Raw genomic sequence first — 20,567 nt, 5'->3', positions numbered from 1 at the left:
AAAGCAACCTGTGTGTGTGTCTTCGTAGTTCTTGGAATCGTCTTGCTAATAACAATTAACAGAGTCTCTTTGATCGTTTTAGAGGTGTGTTTGATGCTTCCCTCAAAATGGCTGGGTTCTATGGACTCTACACTTGGCTGACTCACACTATATTTGGGATTAACATAGTCTTCATACCATCTGGTAAGGATTTGAGCAATTATATTAATAACTAATATTATGTAATTATTTATTGTAAAAAATCAGAAATATTAAGTGTTGCTGATAACCTTAGGTCTGTCTGATCTTGGAGAATTTGGCTGTGTGAAGGGTGGAGAGAAGGCCCTGATTGCTCTTACCCTGAGCCTTGCCTTTTTCTGTTTTCACAACACATTCCCTGCCAGCTATTTTACCTCTTCTTTCTGTTTTGTTTGCTAGGTCTAATTCCTTCTCTCTTGTATTCAGTTCAAGTGTTTTCAGATTTTAACTTTATTCTACCTGTCTTGACTTTGGTTTCTTTCACAGTTGACAGGTGCTGATTTTTCAAGATGCCTAAATGCAGGAAGATGTGCTATCATGGAAATGCATGATAAAAGAATGCTTCTTATTCTCAGTAGTGTTCTCTGACTGTATTACCAGCCTCTGATTTTCTTTTATTATTTAATCCTAGTTTTGGAAATGGCTGGACAGTTTCTCAGAGAGAAACCTTCTTCCCTGTTCCTCTTTGCCCTTCTTTCTCTATATAGAATGATAATAATAGTAATTGCAAAGTGTTTGTGTACAAGGAAGCATAAGGGGAAGCTATGAAGCAACAAACCCCAATATAATGGGAAATGGCTGTATTGTAAAGTGCAACTGTCTTAAAGGCATTGATTGTCACTAGACCTACTTAGAGAGTAATCAGTCTTATTTTTTTTCAGCTACATGCGAAATCTTAAAGGTTTTTGCTTTCTGGTTAATGATACCAAAAAAAAACCAAACACTTAGTTGTGCTTTGTATTATGTTTATTATACAGAAGGTGCATTAAATTATGGTGGCACCAGATCTGTATTGCTTTAGATTACAATAGGTCTTTGTTATAAGCAGAAGGGTGTGCAGCTGTGTGCACACGTTTGCATACAGAAATATATGTCATAGATCTAATATTTTCCTGCTTTCTCACTATTATGGATGCCTGCAGGAGACGCAGTAAGTTAGAGTGAGACTTGGGTTCATTTGCTTTTTTACACAGTAAGAAATGTACATGATTGGTATAACTTCAAGTTCTTCTAAACTGATGCCTCTTAACTCCTTATGACTGTCAGTGGCTGAAGCTCTTCTGTATGGGAAATGTTCCTAAACCTGAGCTGTGAAACACCAAGAGCCTCATCTGGCACTTCTTCAATGCTTTATTTCTAGCACTTGATGGAAGGGGGACTTACTGGTGTGGCAAAAGTGTCAGAATGTAACTGTAAATATATTTGTGAAATATGTTTCTGTGATCTTTTTTTCACTTCTGCTTCTGTGTGCTCTAGCATTAGCAGCAATCCTTGGAGCAGTGCCATTTCTGGGGACATACTGGGCAGCAGTCCCTGCAGTCCTAGATTTGTGGCTTGTGCAAGGACAGGGATGCAAAGCCCTTCTGCTCTTGGTTTTTCACCTCTTGCCAACCTATTTTGTAGATACAGCAATTTATTCAGATATATCAGGGTAAGTACATTGAACACTTTTTAAAATTAGCATTGTAAAAGTGATTGACAATCACTGATGCCTTTAATTAAACTCATTTTTCTGAAGCATGCAAAACAGTATCTTCAAGCCCAGGAATAACCTCATCGTAAGCAATTTTACTGGCCTAAGTGCCTTCATTTTCCCAGGCCACTTTTCTATGAGCTTTGACACTTCAGAGGTCTTGAACTCAACATCAGCAAAATGAACTGTTTCAGTTGGGTTGTTAGAATTAGTTTATGTTTTCTGTTTATCTAATTACTAAGTAAAGGTGTGTAGCATTTTCTTTTTATCTCCTAATGCCAGATAATGCTGCAGAGCAGATAAAACCATGAGCTATTTAGGGACCACAAAAAAAATAGAGTTAATGTAGAATAAAGTGGTTCACTTCTGTGTTGTTAGAAATTAGTATTTTTGTTTGCTAAATATAATTACACTGAACAGACTGTACCTAATGATAATATGCCAAATATTAATACTAATTTTCATAGACTGTGCCTATAGTTATTTTGGATTAATTAAACCTAATAGTGAAGTATAATCAAATTACATTTTTTTCCCAACAATAAATCATCGATAAATTTAAGGTTAGTAACTATTTAAATAGCCAATAATTCTTCTGCTTCCTAGAATACATTTTTTTTTTGACTGTAGAGGATACAAACTCTGTTTACTGTCCAGAAAATATATGAGGGAGGAATAGATTTTCTGACAGCAGAGGAAAATTGTGTTCTTCCCAATAAATTGAACAGTGAGCATCATGATGTCTTGCAGATTAGATTAAACCTATTTGAAATAGCTATAATTAGGTTATGCAGGGTTTTCCAAATAGATTACCTTTATGTAGCCCTATTTCATTATGTGATCTGTTGTTTAATTTAGAAAACTAGGCAAAAGAATGTCTAAACTGACGCAAATGCTGGGAAAAAAATTGAAGTTTTTAAAGGTTTAGAAATAATTAATGTCTATTGTTGGAGAAACATAAAACTTCAGCCCACGTTTGTCTCCTCAGGAGAGCAGTCTGGTCCTGCCAGTAGGTTAAGTTTGATCTGGGTGAGACATGATTGAGGTGTGTCAGATTTAATAGGTCATGTTTCATGGCCTTGTTTTGCACATGGTTGTGTTGAAGGTGAAGACTTAAAACTTGGGAGTTGAGTAGAAATCAGGACCACGGTAGAAACCTCAGGAGCTGCTGGAGCTCTGAATTGACTAGCTGACATTTTCTATGTATTACACTCAGAATTTAGAGGAACTTCCTGGGAATTGTGTGCCAAGTTTCAGCTGTAGTTTTTCTTCTACAATACCATATTGTCATCATTATTTTAGGTATAAAGAATGAGGAATGATGAGCAGGCTTTGTGTAAATGCTGTTATTGTGTAAACACTGATACAGAAAATAAAACTGGTTTACTTGCTGCTGTAAGAGCTTTTATCAAAATGCTCTTCTGGTATTTTCCAGTAAATATTACTATGTTCATTAAAACATTAAATTAATACATTAAGTAATACATTAAAGTATTACTACTAATAATATTTACTTTCCAGTAAATATTAATATGTTCATTAAAATCATTAAAATGTTCATTAAAATACTTTTTCATCTGAAAAGGTTAAAAGCTAATGATAGCAAACACTCAGTCTGAGAGGATTTTTATAACAAAATGAGAAGACATGGCTGTTTCTTTAAAAACTGTGTGCTAACTGTTCTTTAAAAGATGCACTTCAAGTTGCTGTCATCAGCTAACTGAATGGCTTTGCTCAGGGGTCCTCATATTACCTGTTGCTAATTGTGTTAAAATAAACTTCAACAGTTCTTGACCATAAAACATGAGCAATCTGTGTAACCAACCATCTTTCCACTCTCAAAATGGAAGTGTGTTTGCCATTAAACCCTTCAGACATTGTTCAGCAGATGTCTGTAAAGTAACTATTCCACTGTGGATCTTACCAGCATTCCAGGCTGCAACAGTGTTTGATCAGTCATGCGAATACAGCACAGAATGCAGCTTGGAACCTTTGTGCAGTCATTCAGACAGCAGTTTATAGTGTAAATATGTGTAGCTATACCTAGATGGGTCGTTTCCTAAGCTTAATGAAATTTCAGTATTAATTCACATTTCTTAATTGATAATGCTGTGTTTGTTCTTAATTTAATGTTGTTGTTCTTGTGGCAGAGGGGGTCACCCTTACCTGACAGGCCTTGCAGTAGCTGGTGGAGCATATTACCTGGGACTGGAAGGGGCCATCATAGGACCAATTCTCCTTTGTATACTTGTGGTTGCTTCCAATATATATAGTGCCATGTTGGTGAGTCCAACGAATTCTGTGCCCACTCCATCGCAGGCAGCGTGGCCATTGCAGATTTACCGGTGAGCTGGAAATGCCTTACTTGTATGAGTTGTGTTTTCACACACATCACTGTGCCTATTCACAGGTGTAGGCAATGTGTGCCTCGGGTTCATATAGTAGTGTGTGAGTACTGTAGTATTTGAAGAGGATTCAGCTGTCCCATATTCTAGAAATAAAAAGTATGGCTAAGTAAAGAACTCACTGGAACATGTATATGGGAAGTGTTTGTTTAATGTCTCTCAGCCTCTTACAGAAGGCTCATTTAGAAAATTTGCTGATAATACATTTATGTCCTCTAATTTATATGTTGCTGTTGTGCTAGGAAATGATTGAACATAATTTTTAAACTCTTATTATGGATATCTAAGAGTTCATTGCCCTTAAAAAGGGGCCTGCCCCAAATTACTTCCTTTTTTATGTCCTAATCTACAATACTACAAAATATAAACCTACCTAGATTTAAAAAAATGTGATATCATTATATGCCATTTTTTCATTAAAAGTATTGTCCTTAGTAATTTCATTATTGAAGTTACAGAATTATGGAATATAGAAATGTGTCTTTAAACTGTACAGTTAGAAATGGGATAATAATAATAATAATGCAGTTAGGAATAAACTCATAATTGAATAACTACTTAGAATTGTAAATCACATTGTGGCAATATTAACAACAGTAGCTATTTTAATGTTATTACTGTCTTGTTAAACTATGTAGGTTAGCTCATTATACATGTAACTTGAAGAGGATTCTCTGCTTGTCAGAAATGATTCTTTGCCTTATTCACATGAATAGTGCTGTCTCCTTTCATCTGTGTAATTAAGGAGAAAAACTCCTAATTGGACCTGTCTGTAGTCTCTGGCTTGTAAAAGTTACATTCCAGTTGCCCTGTTTTAAACAGAGCTTCCAAGTACACACAAAAAATCTTCATGTGTGTTTGGTTCTCCTTTATTTTATCAGAAACAATTATTTGGAATCACTGGGCAGATTTGTGTCTTACTTTTCACTTCTTTTCCTCCCTCCATCTCTCAGGTCACCTAGAGAGAGCCCTGAGGAGGCGAAGATGTCTGCTGAGTGAGGGAGGTGCTGGGCTGTACCCCTGCAACATGAGGGAACCGCTGTCTTCTGTCTTGGGTTCACAACAGCCATGGATGGCCTTCTGTCCCTTCCCAGCTCTGCCTGGGGGCTGCTCACAGGGAAGCATAGAATGCTTTAGGAGAAAGCACTGGCCTTACATTATTGTGCACTTTGCCTCTTCCAGAGAGAATGTCTAATTCCCATGGCTTTGCATACCAACACACAGTCAGCTGCCTTGTTGAAGACTTTAAGACCTTCTGTCTTAGCAAAAGAATAGTTAAGAGGACAGGTACATCCACTGGAGTCGTTATCTTATCTCCTGAAATTACTAACTTGGCTTTTATTTATTGGATTATTTGTCTTATTAAACTGTAGTAGCTTTAAAGAAAGCTGTAATTCCAAAATATTTATTTTTAGGCAATCTGGTGGCAAAAGAAGGGCAAACCACTCATTGTGAAATGAAAGTATAATGTAATAGTTTGCTTCTCCTCAAGGTGTTTCTTTATAAGCTTCAATCATCATCTGTAACTCATAATAACACTTAAATATTATTCACTTACACGCACTGAAATTTAATGTTGTTGGAGACTGGTATTTTAAAAATCTTCCTGATATTTATAGAAATGCAAACTGTTAAATGTGAGTTTTCCTCTTACTGACATAGGAAGACTTGTTTAAATAGTTTAAGTCTTGCCCCCATTTTCAGCAAAATCTGATAATATTTTGCTGTTTATCCACCCTCCCAGTGGAGTCATCTTGTCAAGTAAATTTAATCAAAGGCCTTAAGTGTTTTCAGACAGTAGTAATGTAGGATGGTCACATGTCCTTCCAGTAATTGGAAGAAGTTTCATGGGAATTGTTTAATGTTGATTTTCAAATGCTGTGGCTAGTTCCATTCACTTTTTAAACAAATTTTAGTACCAGAAAGAAAGGGGAGAGAACATAGATTTTGGTTTAGCTTATTTGGGGCTTTTTAACCCTGTCAAGCAGCTGGCCACATATCTTGCTGAGATATAGGATATATCTTAATATATTAAGGTGCATCTTATTAATAAGCAAAGATCTTGAATATGTAATTTTACTTAAAATGCAGCTTTGGTGACATTTAAGGCCTTTTGTATTGATTGTCAGATCCTTTTTGTAAATGAGAAGTGGGGTTTTGGTAAGTATTTCGTACTTGCACAGCTTTTCCGCAAATCCAGTGAGGCCCTAGTACAAAGTAGCAGATGCACTTGCTTAACCAAAGAACCACCTTTCAGTTTCCAGTAACTCAAATTGATTTCAGAGTTTGATTGATAATGAGTTGTACAAAATATAGGCATGCCTTGTATTTATTGTTGACAGTAATTCAATGCTTGAAACAAAGGGATCTTATCCAGGGATAAGGATATCTAAGATATGTGCACAAACAGCTTGCAGATGTTTGTTTTACGTGAGTTTTAGGAGTGCTGACAGATTTGGAAGATTGTTTTCAAAAATACATTGCCATGGAAAGTGATTGGAAAGCACTCTGGTACTGAGTAAAGAAGAAAGTCCTGCTGTAGGTTTGCAATAAATAGGCTGCCTAACAAGACACAAATACTCTGCTCCTCAGATTTTCAAAATAAGCTGCTACAATTTTACTGATAAAATTGTATGTTTTAAATGAGAGGGATTAAGTATGCTGTTTGTGCACACTTGCAGGTATGTGTTTGAGGGACAGACTTGAGCCTAATTTAGTAGGATGACTCAGGTTTATCAAAACATGGAAACATACCATTTAATATTTTAAATTCTGAAAGATCTACAGATCGTTAAGTGAATAAGAAGAATGTGTTGGTTGAATCAAGTATCTGTTTCATCTCCTTGGTTTTGTGGCTTATGAAAAAGCTTAAGTGAAACACATTTTTATAATTGTTGGTGGCTAGGGTGGAGGATGTGGGGAAACCTCAGGCTTTACTAAAATACTCCTGCAACTTTCTAACCAGGTGGAATGAGACCACCATGATATTTAGGCAACTTCTTTATTGTATTACTTTTTTTAGTTCATAGTTTTGCACTGACTTGTTGTGTTCTTGTTGTAGCTTCTTGTAGACAGCATTGAAAGCACCTCTTTGCTCACTGGTCAAGACACGTTTATTGTCCACATTTGCTATCCCATTTTCTGAGACAATCTTTCATACTCCTGTGGTACTCGACTTGGTCATTTTAGTCATTAAAATGCATTATTTTGTTTGGTTTTAAGTTTTCTTTTTCCCCTTCAACCAATTGCCTTTGATCAAAGAAGGGTCTTTGCTGTGAAAATTAAAACCATGATTGAGACTCCATTAACTTCAGTAATGCAAATGAGTAAAATCACCTGGGAAGATACATTGCTGTTTTGAAATGTTCCTTTTCCATCGTGGAATCCTTTTATACGGAGAATTCACATCTGATGGAATGTTGTTTAGTTTGTCCTCCTTTGAAATGAGGCTTCATTTTGATGCTTTCTGTTCCAAATTCAGCTCATGAAGAACCATCCATAGTACATGTAGTAAGTGTAGTCAGTAAATGTAGCTTCAGGAGCTCATGCTGTCTGCTGTACTTGATTGAGGAACCAACTATATGGTTCAGTAATGGTGCAGTAACATATACAACCAAAAAGAAAAGAAGAATAAAGAACAAAACTTCCAATAACACCTTCTTGGAATAGGAAGTAATCACTGATTTTCACCATGTTTAGGAAAAAAACCACAAAAATCCCCAAAACCACAAAATACCACCTTATGAAAGAGCATACTTTGATTATTTGGGTTTCGTGTTTAGCAAGTGTCTAATTACCAGCAGAAATAGAAGAACTTGTCATTGAGTATTTAGCAATCTATATTATTTTCTGAGCAGACTCAGCCTTTGTAGGAATGGTTTAGTATAGATCAGTCTTGAAAATAATCAAACTGGTCATTTTGACATCTGGTCTTTGAGAAGTGCCAGTTCATGGTTATATTGCCTCATCTGCAAAAACAACCAGCAGTTCAATGGGATAAGATTTTAGTACATGTATTGTTGCTTTCAAAAAAGCCAGCTCAACTCCCTGCTCCAAGATCCCACAACAACAACCACCCAACCAATAAAAAAAGCCCCACCACTCTCTGCAGTGTGGTTTTTTTAGGAGAGCCATCTTTTCTGCTTGCTTGGAGGCAAGAAGTTGATGCTCTTTAGCTTTACTGTAAACAGTCATTCCAGGAGCAGGTACTTAGTAAGTGTATTTAGTACATTTAGCGTTTAATAATTTAGAGTTCAGAAGGGAATGCTCATAGTAATGCAAAACAATGTGGTCTTAAGGTATTGTGAAATTCAGCTGTGGTGGTTTTTATCGTTCTCCTTGGGGAATTGCAATCAAGTGTAGTGCCAAAGGGCTGGTGCTGTTTCTGGCACTCGAGTCTGAGTTAGCCTTTCCTTCCTGTACCTTGGCTGAGCACTGCTGTAGCAGAGCTGGCCCAGGTGACTGTGTCATGTTAGCTTCAGGTGTGCATACTGGCTTAATTGGATCCATCCAGGAGCAGACTGCAATGGGCAAGAACCTGGCACACATTCATTTTGCCAGCCTTACTACAATATGGTGGCTTTCAGCACAGGTGCACCATGACCAATTGGGAGCAGAAATAACTTATTTTGAAAGGCTGCTCAATAAGAAACAGTTTAACATTATAATAATACATATGATGCACATTTTTCAGAAGCTAAGTTGATACCCACATGTTATTTCTATGCAGAGATATGTGCACATGTGTATGTGCAGGTACACTTCTGCTTGTCTGATTTCAAGCTCTGTGGGGCTTCTCTTAAAGACACAGGGGAGGAGGATATACTTCATGTATATTTTGTCAGAGATTATTGGAATAGGAAATCCATAATCTGTTTAGTTAAAATAAGAAAAAAGCATTGTTCAGGGGAAGTTGGATGCCGTCTCCAGTATTTTCCATGGTGCGTATAGGCATAACTTTTGAAATAGGTGTATGCTGCAGTATTCAACATTGTTTTTCAGAAAGCCTGAATAAACAAAACTGGATGAAATTGTTCTCCAGTAAAAGCAGCAGCTGAATTGTGTTTGCTCTGCTGCTGATCCCTGGTACTAGGAATACTGCAGTGTAGCCTTTCCTGTGGACCTGATCCACTGAGGATGGAAAAATACCATTATTCTACTGAGATTCCATAGCTTTGTATCACTGGTAGTGGGTGTTTCCACCGCTGCCTTTATTCAAAAGCTGTGTGTATATTATATTGACTTTAATATAATATAAACACAATTTATATTGTGTTTATATTATATTAAAGTCTGGGGATTCTGCCACCTTAATGGATGCTACCTCTGGAAGTGGCTATGATTTCCTTTGAAGGTGCTGAAGGGTGCATTCATTAGGTTTAATAGCAGAGGTAGCATTCTTCCAGAGATGCAGTTGCTTACCTTGAAGTTTCCAATTTTGCAAGAGAAAATTGATTTGCCAGATAATCTTTCAGTGTCAACTGACATCTCTTAAATCCATGGATGCATCATCTTTATAAACTCTGTATTGATTTGTATTTCAAAGGTTTTCTTCTTAGTTCTTACACTTTTTGCTGAAGCCAACTCAACAATTTCCTTATTATTTCTCTTTGTACAAAACTGGAATCTTTTAAAACTCTTAACAAACATTAGGGAGATTTGATCTTTGACCTGGCACTGTCTATCTGTCATTTTACTAAGGTACCTTAATGCTTTATGGTAAAATTTTCCAAAATTGCTTTTAAGTGATAAAATTGGAAATAAGTTTAAAATAAACTAGGGTTTTGAAAGAAACAATGCCAAAAGTCATAAATATATTCAGGGATTCTGGGTTTGCAAATGTATATATTGATATGCAGTGTTATATAAATATTGAGAGTCTCTGTCCTAATCAGACTTTAACTGAAATTTTGTCCTAATATTTTTAAGATACCTGAGAATAAAATAGTGCCTGTACATAATGAAAACAAGCAACGTTTTCTACAATTCATGTTTACTTGACACAGATTGAGGAAGAGCCAAGCAAATCCTGGTAGCATGACTACCACTGTTTAATTGTAGTTCGTGTAAAGTAGAGAAAAGCTGCTAGTAATGCATTGCTGAGAGGTTGCTGTTCCTGGAGGTATTTGCACACATCCTCTAAAAACTGCCAAAATAATTAGGTAATGAAATACATCTTCAGTTCCCCAGACTTTAAACTCATCCACCGCCCCTCTGGTATCTTGTTTGGAATATGGTTTAGTACATGAGAGTATTGCTTCCATCCACCTTTGGGAATTGATTCCAGGACCTGGAGGCATGCTTTTAGTGTCCATATTGAAATAGTATGTCCAATTCAGGAAGGAAGTGCTAATTGGAAATAAATGCATCCTTGATCTGCTCTGCAAATGGATGGACTTGGACAAATATAATTCATGTTGCATTGAATTGAAGGTTAATTTTTTAATATAAATACTATTTGGTGACACCAAAGCCAGGTTTGAGTGAGATGCAGGGCAGATTTGCTTGCAGCAGGGTGAATCTGCAAGCTGATAAAGCAGAGTGAGTGCTCTAGCATGTATATATATATATATATATATATATATATATATATATATATATATATGAAGAATTTTTAGAATTATGTTTTTAAAGCAAAAAGTTGATTTCTTCTCCTAGCCTCACTTTTTACCCACTAGAGTGTCATAGACAGTGGTCCAATGAGAACCTATAGTCAGAGAAATGTTTCATGGTATTCATGTAGATTAAATGTAAGAGATATCACAAAGCCAAAAAGTAGCCACGCTGCAAAAGTTCATTAGGCTTAAGAACTGGCATCTGGGCCATAAGGTTGGAAAAACAAAATCCCAGTATTTACTACTCTTTCTGCTAGTCTCAGCCTAAACCAGAATCTTTCTCAAGTATCAATAAAAACTACTTTTGTATTGTTCATAACCTACTCTCTGTGTAGATCAGGGTTTTCAGCTTGTCATCTGTCATCATGTGTATATTCAGCAAGCATTCAATTTGTTCAGATTGTTGCCTTTAAACACCAATTTTCTGTGCTTTAGTGATGGTTGGGTGGTTGGAAACCAACTTTTTATATCAGTAGTTAGGTTCTTGCCTATATATATATATATTTATATATGCTAGCTAGCATTTGATGTTTTGGTCAGGGGAGGGTTGGAGTTTTTTTTCACTTGGGAAATGTCACCAAACCAAATCCAAAGAAACTTTTGACATCTTATCCTAAGACTGGCTACATCCTACTCAAACCTAACAGCAGATGTTTTGCATTACAGAGCACAGGTTGTTCTAAAGTGTGTGTTCCTACCAGGCCCCATGGGGATTTGGAGCAATAACTTCTATTGTCTGTTGACACAAATTTTGTCTGTATGTGTGATACATCTTCAGAATGGAACTGTGTTCAAAACTGATCAGTAATTGGGTTTGATAGAGTACCTGGTTGTGCATGTAAAATACTGACAATATAACCCCTGTGTCCATCTGTGGCCCAATGAAATGTGTAAGTTAAGGTTGAGAACTACTTGTGTAGACTGCAGAGGTATTTAAACTAAATAATTTTGATTGTATGCACCAGTCCTCATCCTAATAAAATGGGTTTTGTAGCAGGTTTAAGAAGCTTTTAACTTGATATTGTATTCACACTTGCAGTCCTTTGTAAGCACAGAATGGTTAATATATTTTGAAATAAAATGCCATTAACATAAAGAGAACTGAGTTTGATTTGAATGATGGGTTCTTTGGAATCAGCCCCAGAGGCAGCAGTTAATGTGGTGAAATAAAAGGTGTGCTGGAGGCCAAGCTGGATCTGCAGCCCCTGTGTGTCACTGAGAGAAGCCATACTTCACTTTTCCTTGCATTTTCTGTGGGAAAGGGAAGGACAGAGGCTCCAGGGTAGCTGTGGCTCAGCTGGCACCTGGCAGCTTGCTGCACTGCCTGCAGTACCACAAAAGCTCCCATTCAGCACCTGTAAGTAATTCAAGTGGCTTCCATTATGGCCTGCTCTCTGAACTGGAAATGGTTGTTTAGTGCCTAAGTGGAGTTTTAGATCATTATAAAATCCTGCATGATCCTCCCTGCATGACTGCTCACCTTTAAAAATGAGATATGGCTGATGGTTGCAGTTTCCACCCCTCTCACTGTTCTGGGAACAGCACCTTGAAGTATTTCCTACAGGAGAGTCAGTATTAGCTGGTACCTCCTTAGTTCTCTGAAGGGGTAAAACTTGTTTTATGCATATACAGCAGGAGGGGTTTAACAATTGACTCTAGTAACATAATTATGATTTAATTTTTTTTTTTTAATTGAGGCAAGTTTTCCAAGGTTCTCAGAATTCCTTTTAAGTTAGAACCAAACCAAATGCACCTGTAATCAGGCAAGCCAAAGCACATCTACTTCTGTGAGAATTCCTTAGCTCTTGTATGGGTTTTTTTGTCATTTTATTGTGCACATAATGGTGTTTTTATTAAAGAAAATAAGGAGTTCTGTTCAACACCTTTCTCAGATAAATATATAGTGATGTAGCACCAACCTATCCGCTCAGTCTCAACCATTTCTTCACAATAGTTCAGGAGTTACATGTTCAATATAGTTCATTAACATTTTGGGAGTGGGAGAGTAAAGAATATGGATGAGTTATCAGGCAGATAACAAGCAAAAAATGTGCTTCTGGGTTTGACCAGAGAAAGAGTTTAAAAGATTGCAGTCTTTTGGCTTTACCTCATAGAAAAAAGCAATTGCCATTTTGAGAAAAAATATACCCTAGACATTCACATACATCTAGTTGACATCCAAACACATGGTGAATGATAACCAAGAAAACTGAAAGCCGTTTAAAAAGGCACCAAGATGGTATCTCATGCTGTGTATAAAATTCTGTGCTGCCACTGAATTATAGACTATAATCATATCAAATGCAATAAGAATTCAGCTTCCATACTTCTGACTGAAGGATATTTATATCAGTTGGCATAGCTTTATATCAAACAATTAATAGCTTTATTCTACTTTCCCAAACCAGAAATTACTCTGAGCAAACTATTTTTCTCAAGGAAGTTCATGTTTCACATCATAGCAAGTAGTTCTTTCTTTTTGTTTTGTTACACGAGGTAATCTTTGAAATTAGAGTGTTAGTGCTGCCATTGCCTCTGCTGCTACCTGAGCATTCACCCTTGCAAGTGTTCTGGTGAAGCTGGCAGATGCAGGATAGTTGAAGGAAGAGGCAGGTTAGGCACACTAGTCTCCTCCGCTGCTGTTATCTCATTCTTGCTGTTGTAACAATAACTATAAAAATCTCCACCTGTTCCTTCAGCACAACTTCATTTTAAACACTGAGGGTACTTGCAATACATGCAGGTGAAAGCAGAGCTCAAAAGTCTGCACCAACAGCTGTGTGGGGTGGTTTATTGGGTTTTCTTTCTTTTTTTTCCCTTGTAGACTTACAGCTGTGCACACACTTGCATTCTTGATTCACAGATGGAATCAAATCCTTATGCCTTAGATAACTGTTTGCTTTAATTCTGCCTTTCTTACCAGAATCTCATCTTTTTTATTAACAAAAAGTAAAACCAAGATTAGCTTTGGCAAACACCTGCTTTTCTTTTTTTTATTAATAAAAAGTAAAACCAAGGTTAGCTTTGGCAAACACCTGCTTTGCTTTGCTTTAGAAGACAAACAGCAGAGAGACCATTGTGATAAAACTTTGAGAACTTTTGGTGCTTTCAGAATTTGTTGATAAGTATCTTTCAGCTGAAGTTGTCTGACAAGTTTTAGGGAAAATCACGTGTAATCTTGGCTGGCCTGACTTAAGCCCTCCTTTTGTTTTATGGGAGAGAGAAAATTTTAATTTAGAAGCTTTGCATGACTTAACATAGCACATCCTTTTTAAAGCACTGCTGACTGCACACTTGGATTGCTCAGAGATTGCTTCTTGGAGAGAAGTCAGGTTGAAAATTTTGTACCTCATGTTTCTCAGTTTTCTGAAGAAAAAAAATCATTCTCAGGTCCTGAGTGTAGTCTGGCTTGTTTAGAAAAGGTAAATTTGGTAAATTTTGGCTTGTTTGAATTTACCATAGAATTATATAATATGCTGAGTTTGAAGGGACCCATCAGGATCATTCAGTGCTAACTCCTGGCCCTGCACAGGACACCCCAAGAGTCACACCATGTGCCTGAGAGCAGTGTCCAAACACTTCTTAAGCTCTGTCAGGCTGGTGCTGTAACCATTCCTCTGGGGAGCCTGTTCCAGTGTCCAGCCACCCTCTGGGTGAAGAAACTTTCCCTAATATCCAACCTAAACCTCCCCTGACACAACTTCAGGCCATTCCCTTGGGTCCTGTCACTGGTCACCACAGAGAAGACATCAGAGGAAGATATCCTCTTCCCCTCATGAGGAATTTGTAACAGCAGTGAGGTCTCCCTTCAGTCTCCTCCAGTCTGGACAGACCAAGTGACCTCAGCTGCTCTTCATTTGGCTTCTTCTCCAGACCCTTCACCAGTCCTGCAGTTTCTTGGGATATTCACCCTTATGCTGGTGAGTTAAATTTGCTGCCCCCCATCTGGGGTTATGGATTGAAAGGCTGGGAGCATTTGATATGGAGAGTTAGACATTAATCAGTGACCAATGATACAAACAGGTCAATGATCACCAAATAACAATAAGCACAATGGCAAAGAAGCATTTCCATATAATTCTCTTCTACCTCAATTTTACCAAGAAAAGTAACAGGAGTGTCACAGTTAAAATAATTAATCTTTTGTAAGATGGTGCAGTCAGTGACTTGTAATGATGAATATGTTTATAATTACTATTCAGGTAGGTTTATCAAACTAGAGGTATTTTCAAGACCTAGTCTCATTATTTTCAGAACTCAAATTAATGATGGCAAACTTGGGAAATAGCAGTCCCACCTCCCACCAGCCAGAATCGTTCCAGGGATTTTGGCACTGGACTGGTGATTTGGAGGGCTTACATAGTAAATGTCAAGATGATATATGTTCAGTAAGTGTCCACGTATGGTTACAAGCCCCCGAAAATAGAACAAAACAATTTAGTAATATTGATTGACAGTTAAAGAACAACTTCATTATTTTATGTTTGCTGGTTGAAAGGAGCTGCAAGTTTTTTTGTGAAAATGGGAATATCAGTCTTGGAGTGAGAACAATGTGAGGTCCAAGAGGACTTTGTGGTGCAGACTTTTGTTGTAAGATTTTGCTTAAATGCGATGCATTTCCCAAAAACCCAAAGAACCAGTCTGGGCATTTCAGAAAGGGAATCTAGATCTTATTTTTATCAAAGCAAATAGTTGCTTAGATGCCTGTCAAACAAAGGTCCTAAAAGGTCATCCTTCCCTGAGACGTGCTGGAACATTTTCTTGGTGAAGACAGTTCAATTCTACTCATTTCAATTCAACCTGGTAAGTCACAGCATCCTGTTCAGATGTGTGATGGAAAGCCTAAAACCAAATTATATCCCCTTCAGGAGGCAACAATGTCAGATTTTCTTTAGTTTTGTTTTCTTTTTTTTTTTTTTAAGTTAGTCTTCTACAGAGTTTTTCAAACAAATTCTGTTCTGTGTAAAGCAAAGGCTTTTTGTCATTTGTCAAATGCTGGTTTAGCTGGAGGCTTTCAAGAAGTGTCAGTGACAGGGCAATTCAGCAGCTTGCACACTGGGAATGCCAAACCTTTTATTGTGGTTCCTGGTGGTTTGTAATGACATATAATAAGTTATTTCTTTGCTTTATGAAACACAGTTAGTAGGTGGGTGTAGCCAGGCTGCCATTGCTGCACTATTGCAGTGGTGCTTTTCCTGCTCCCATTTTTTGGTATGTCCTGACAAAGACAAGCTGTCTGTACACTGTAAAGCCAATTTCTTCATGAAGATTTAAAATGATTTTTTTTTTTGCCTTCAAGAGGAAATAAATTTGATTTTCCCTTTGAAGTGCTGCCAGTTACTGTGAATTGATAGAATCCAATGTGTTTTCCTAGCCGTATTTATCTGGGAAAGTGTCAGTTAGTTTGAACTCTCTGCCTACCATCACCACTGGGTTCAAAGCATTTAAAAGCTTGACTTCAACACGCTTCTGCTCTTTTGTGAGAGTAAATGAATGCACTGTGGTGACAAAAGCTTCCGATATATTTAATTTACTAGCCAGAATGAACTACCTTGCCGTGGTAGCTACTAAGTAGCTAAACAGAATTTTCTCAGTATCTGTACAAGAACATCTGATTTGCCTGTGCATTTTCAAATGTTTCTGTTCTCTTTATCTCTCAGGAAAAAATATTTGGAGAAAATAAGTTTTAGTTCTCCCAGCTGTAAGAAATTCACCATGGCCATAGAGGAAAGGTACCAGCCTCTTCCTTAGATACAACAGCTGGTTTTCTACACCTAAGTCCTGTCTTTCAAAGTAGAAGCACTCTGAATGTTCATACAAATTAAATAAAATTTGAAAAGAAATTATTTGGCTAAATTTCAGTGATGAAGAGATTTCCTGTCTTCTGGGCAGTCATTTGTGTGGCAGGTCTTGCCCAAGGTAATGCTTCCCTTTAGATGGATTGTCAAGAATTTGGTTGACCTCATGAACTCCTGTGAGACCTGACAAACACCATGTCAAAATAGGATCAAGATTAAGAAATTGGTAACACACATGAAAACTTAATTAAAACATAGTGACTATAGAAATAATAAATAGAAATAATAAAATATTAATCAGAAATAATAAAAAGGCTACTTTTTGAGGAAACATTGTAACTACTTGAAGGTTAAGTGCCATAACTCAGTGTGGGGGGATAGAATGTAAGAAAATAAAGATAGTGCAGAAGGCAGTCTCACACCTGAGTAGTGCAGCTGTACTAATCACCAAAGATTAGGAGCAGGCCTGCCCTTAACAGGCCACAGCTGTGTCCAATAAGGATGAGTGCCACAAAACAGTGGGTTAGCTGGGTAAGGAGGGAGTTGGAGTTTGTTGGCTGTGCTGTGAGATGTCCATGAGAAATCACCAAGAAAGTATGGGAGCTTTGTAATAAGATGACAACAACTCAGAATTTGCAATGACAGGTAAAAATTCTTTCTTAGAAATCTTGATTGCTTGCCAAATTGATCTCATTAATAGAGCCAGATGCAAAGTGAGGCTTTCAGAATTTTGCATCTTTTACGAGGATTATATTTTGGAAGCTAATCCCCCTTAAAGCATTCAGGGTTCAGTTTAGATATCTTACAGGGTGAAAATCAGTGGTGTTGGATGATGAATGGTTGAAACAAATCGTTCTATAGGTGGCTGGCTGGTGTTTCACCATCTCCAGCCCTTGTTCTTGTGGGAGACTTTAGCCTGCTGGATGTCTCCTGTAAGCTCAAGGAGGCAGTCTAGGAGGTTCCTGGAGTGAGTGGAAGAGAACTTTCTCACACAGCTGGTAAAAAATGAGCCTGCAGGGGCGATGCCCCACTAGACTGTGGTTTGCAGACAGAGGAATGTTGGGGGGAGATGTGATGGTCAGTGGGCACAGTGACCATGAAATGAGGGCATTTTCAATAATTAGGGAAGCAAGGCGGGGGGGGGGGGGGTGGTGGTGTTAGACAAAGACCTCTGGATTTCCAGAGGGTGACTTTAGCCTGTTGGGACACTGGTTAGAAAAGTGCCTTGGGAAGCAGTCCTTGAAAAGAAAGGGGCTCAGGAAGGCTGGATATACTTCAAGAGAGAAATCTTGAAGGTGCAGGAGCAAGTTGTCCCTACATGCTAGAAGATGAGCTGGCAGGGAAGAAGAGCATCCTGGCTGAGAAGAGAGCTTTTGCAGGAGCTCAGGGGAAAAAAGAGGGTGTATCACCTTAGGAAAAGGGGCAGGCAACTCAGGCAGTGTTTAAGGATGTCACGCAGAAAGAAAATCAGAGAGGCGAAAGGTCATTTAGAGCTGAACTGGACTGCTTCTGTAAAGGATAGTAAAAAGTGTTTTTTTTAAATGCATTAGAAACAAAGGAGAGCCAAAGGAAACCTCCATGCTTTATTGGGTGTTGGGAGGGAATATAGTCACCAAAGGAGGGAAAAGGCTCAGGTACTTGACACCCTCTTTGCCTCAGCAGTTATCCCCAGGACCACTAGCCTCCTCAGCTGGTGGACAGGGAATGGAGGAGGAAAGGACCCCCTGTAATCCAGGAGGGAGCAGTCAGTGACCTGCTGAGCCCCTTGGATGCTCATGAGTCCCTGGGAGCAGATGGGATCCATCCCAGGGTGATGAGGGAGTGGGTGGAAGGACTCTCCAAGCTGCTCTTTGTCATTTGCCATCAGTGCTGGCTCACTGGACTGCCCCAGATGACTGGAGGTTGGCCAATGGGACACACATCCATAAGAAGGGCCCAAGGAGGATCCAGGGAGCTTCAGGCCTGTCAGCCTGGCCTTGGTGCCCAGCAAAGTCATGGAACAGATCCCCTTGAGTGTGACCACAAAGCATGTGCAGGACAACCAAGGGATGAGATCCAGCCAAGCACAGGTTCAGGAAAGGCAGGTCCTGCCTGACCAGACAACCCAGCTGGTGGGTGAGGGACAGGCTGTGTGTGGGTTTACCTGGATTCCGGCAACGCCTTGGACACCATCTCCCACAGCAGCCTCCTGGAAAAGCTGGCAGCCCTCAGCTTGGACAGGAGGGGCCTTTGCTGGGTTAGCATGGCTGGGCCCAGAGAGCTGAGGGAGCTGGGGCTGCTCAGCCTGCAGGAGAATTTATCGCTCTCTACAACCACCTGAAAGGAGAGCGTAGCCAGGTGGGCATCAGCCTCTTCTCCCTGGTAAGAAAGAACAGGACAAGAGTCTTAAACTGCACCAGGAGAGGTTTAAGTTGAATATTAGGAAAAATTGCTTTAGAATTTTAATCAACAGAAGAGTTGATTAGATATTGGAATGGACTTCCCCGGGAGGTGGTGGTGTCACCATCCCTGCAGGTGTTTGAAGAAAGACTGGACATGGCACTCAGTGCCATGGTCTTGTGGAAATGTTGATGTTGGATCACAGGTTGGACTCAATGATCACAGAGGTCCTGTCAAACCAAACTGACTGTGTGAAGTACAATCCTTGGATGTGTAAAATGATAGCACCATGTATGTCTATGGCAATAATGGAACTGAGAAAATATTCAGGCTAGTCCTGAGGCTCACGCACTGGAAAGGGTGTTCGACTGTAAAAAGGTTCTGAAATCAAAAAAAAAGGCAATTCTGTCCTGACATTTTTTTTCTTCTAATGTGAGATTAAAATAATGTTATTTTGGTGTTTAGCCAAGAAAAAGCTCATTGATGTTGGATTGATCAAAGTCTAGGGAAAAGCAAATTGAAAAATCAAAGAAGCTTCTTTTCAAGTAGAAAAAATGCCAATATCAGGTAGCTAGAAGTTGATTCCAAACAAATTTGGACTCGAGTTAAGGCACATGTTGTAACACTAATTAACCAACAGAAAAATCTCACTGATGAAGGAATTAATCATCTTTGAGCATTTAAAATCATTCATTGCACACTGTCTAGGACAGCTGAGTTTCTGAATTAACCAAGTCCTATGGCTGCTGTTTTGTAGGCTGGAAAATAAGGCCTAGAAGAATTGCTTTATCTCAAAATTCTGTGAATACTTAGAATAGGGAATGTTTCATTCAGTTAAATTCCCTCTTGTATTTAAAGCATTCATAGCTGTCTGAAGAGATAAGCAAGGCCTGCTGTCTTGGTAGCTGTGAGATCAGAATCTGAAATTTCAAGACAGTTCCTTGCATGCTACTGAGCCCTGTCCTTTAATGTATCTTTTTATTATAACACAAAAATGGTGGCTGCACAAGGGCATTTTTGCTGGGGATTTAGCAATGGAAATGGTTTCATGAGTCATGCTGAAGCCAGATAAATTTTTCAGCTCTGTATGGTTTCACTTTGATGTTAGCTTGTTGACTTTCATGTTTTCCAAATAAGTACCTGTGATGTCGAATGAAAAAACTTTCTGTATTTTCTGTCATTTTCAAAAAAATGATGCCTTGCCTTGATCTCTCTTAACAGCAACATTTGCTGCTTGAGGAGCTGGAAAATGCTGTCAAGTTTTCTGGTTTGCTTAGATGCTGCTTCATTTTCCTCAGAGCCAGTATGTTTTCTGGAATTGCCTGTAGTTACTACTTATCCTCCAAGTATTAATTGCTCCTTAGTGAAGGAGCAATCTAATCCATCGTGCCCACGAGTATGCAGGAATGACCTTGCAGACTTGCTGAGTTGGAAAAGTATAAGAAAGTCCCACTGCCTTGACTGTTTATTCCATTGGCTTTGTTTTTTAATCCTTATGAAATCCAGTTCAGAAGATGAACTGGGTAAACTGTTGCTCATGGCAGCCTCTTTGTCGCAGATAGGTGAGACTGAGGCAGTGGTGCAATTTTTGTAAAGAGACAGACCCTTTTCATGTCCTGTTTGCTCATGACTAAATTTTATCTTTAAAACCATTTGCCCC

General features: G+C 38.5%; 1 protein-coding gene across 3 annotated transcripts in view; it reads left to right on the top strand.

Annotated features, from left to right (window-relative positions):
* TMEM245 (transmembrane protein 245) overlaps positions 1–11,831 on the top strand; it is a 75,880-nt gene extending 64,049 nt beyond the window's left edge. For all 3 annotated transcript variants that reach the window (XM_063163710.1, XM_063163732.1, XM_063163721.1), the window contains 4 exons: positions 83–183; positions 1,495–1,669; positions 3,862–4,056; positions 5,070–11,831. In XM_063163710.1, the coding sequence (XP_063019780.1) occupies positions 83–183; positions 1,495–1,669; positions 3,862–4,056; positions 5,070–5,115 (517 nt within the window). In that variant the 3' untranslated portion in view covers positions 5,116–11,831. The remainder of the gene's footprint in view (positions 1–82; positions 184–1,494; positions 1,670–3,861; positions 4,057–5,069) is intronic.
* Positions 11,832–20,567: the final 8,736 nt, after the last annotated feature.

This window comes from Melospiza melodia, chromosome 1 (genome assembly GCF_035770615.1).
Source record: "Melospiza melodia melodia isolate bMelMel2 chromosome 1, bMelMel2.pri, whole genome shotgun sequence".
Lineage (NCBI taxonomy): Eukaryota > Metazoa > Chordata > Aves > Passeriformes > Passerellidae > Melospiza > Melospiza melodia.
The sequence above is the reverse complement of the archived record's forward strand: the minus strand, read 5'-3'. Positions and strand labels throughout refer to the sequence as shown.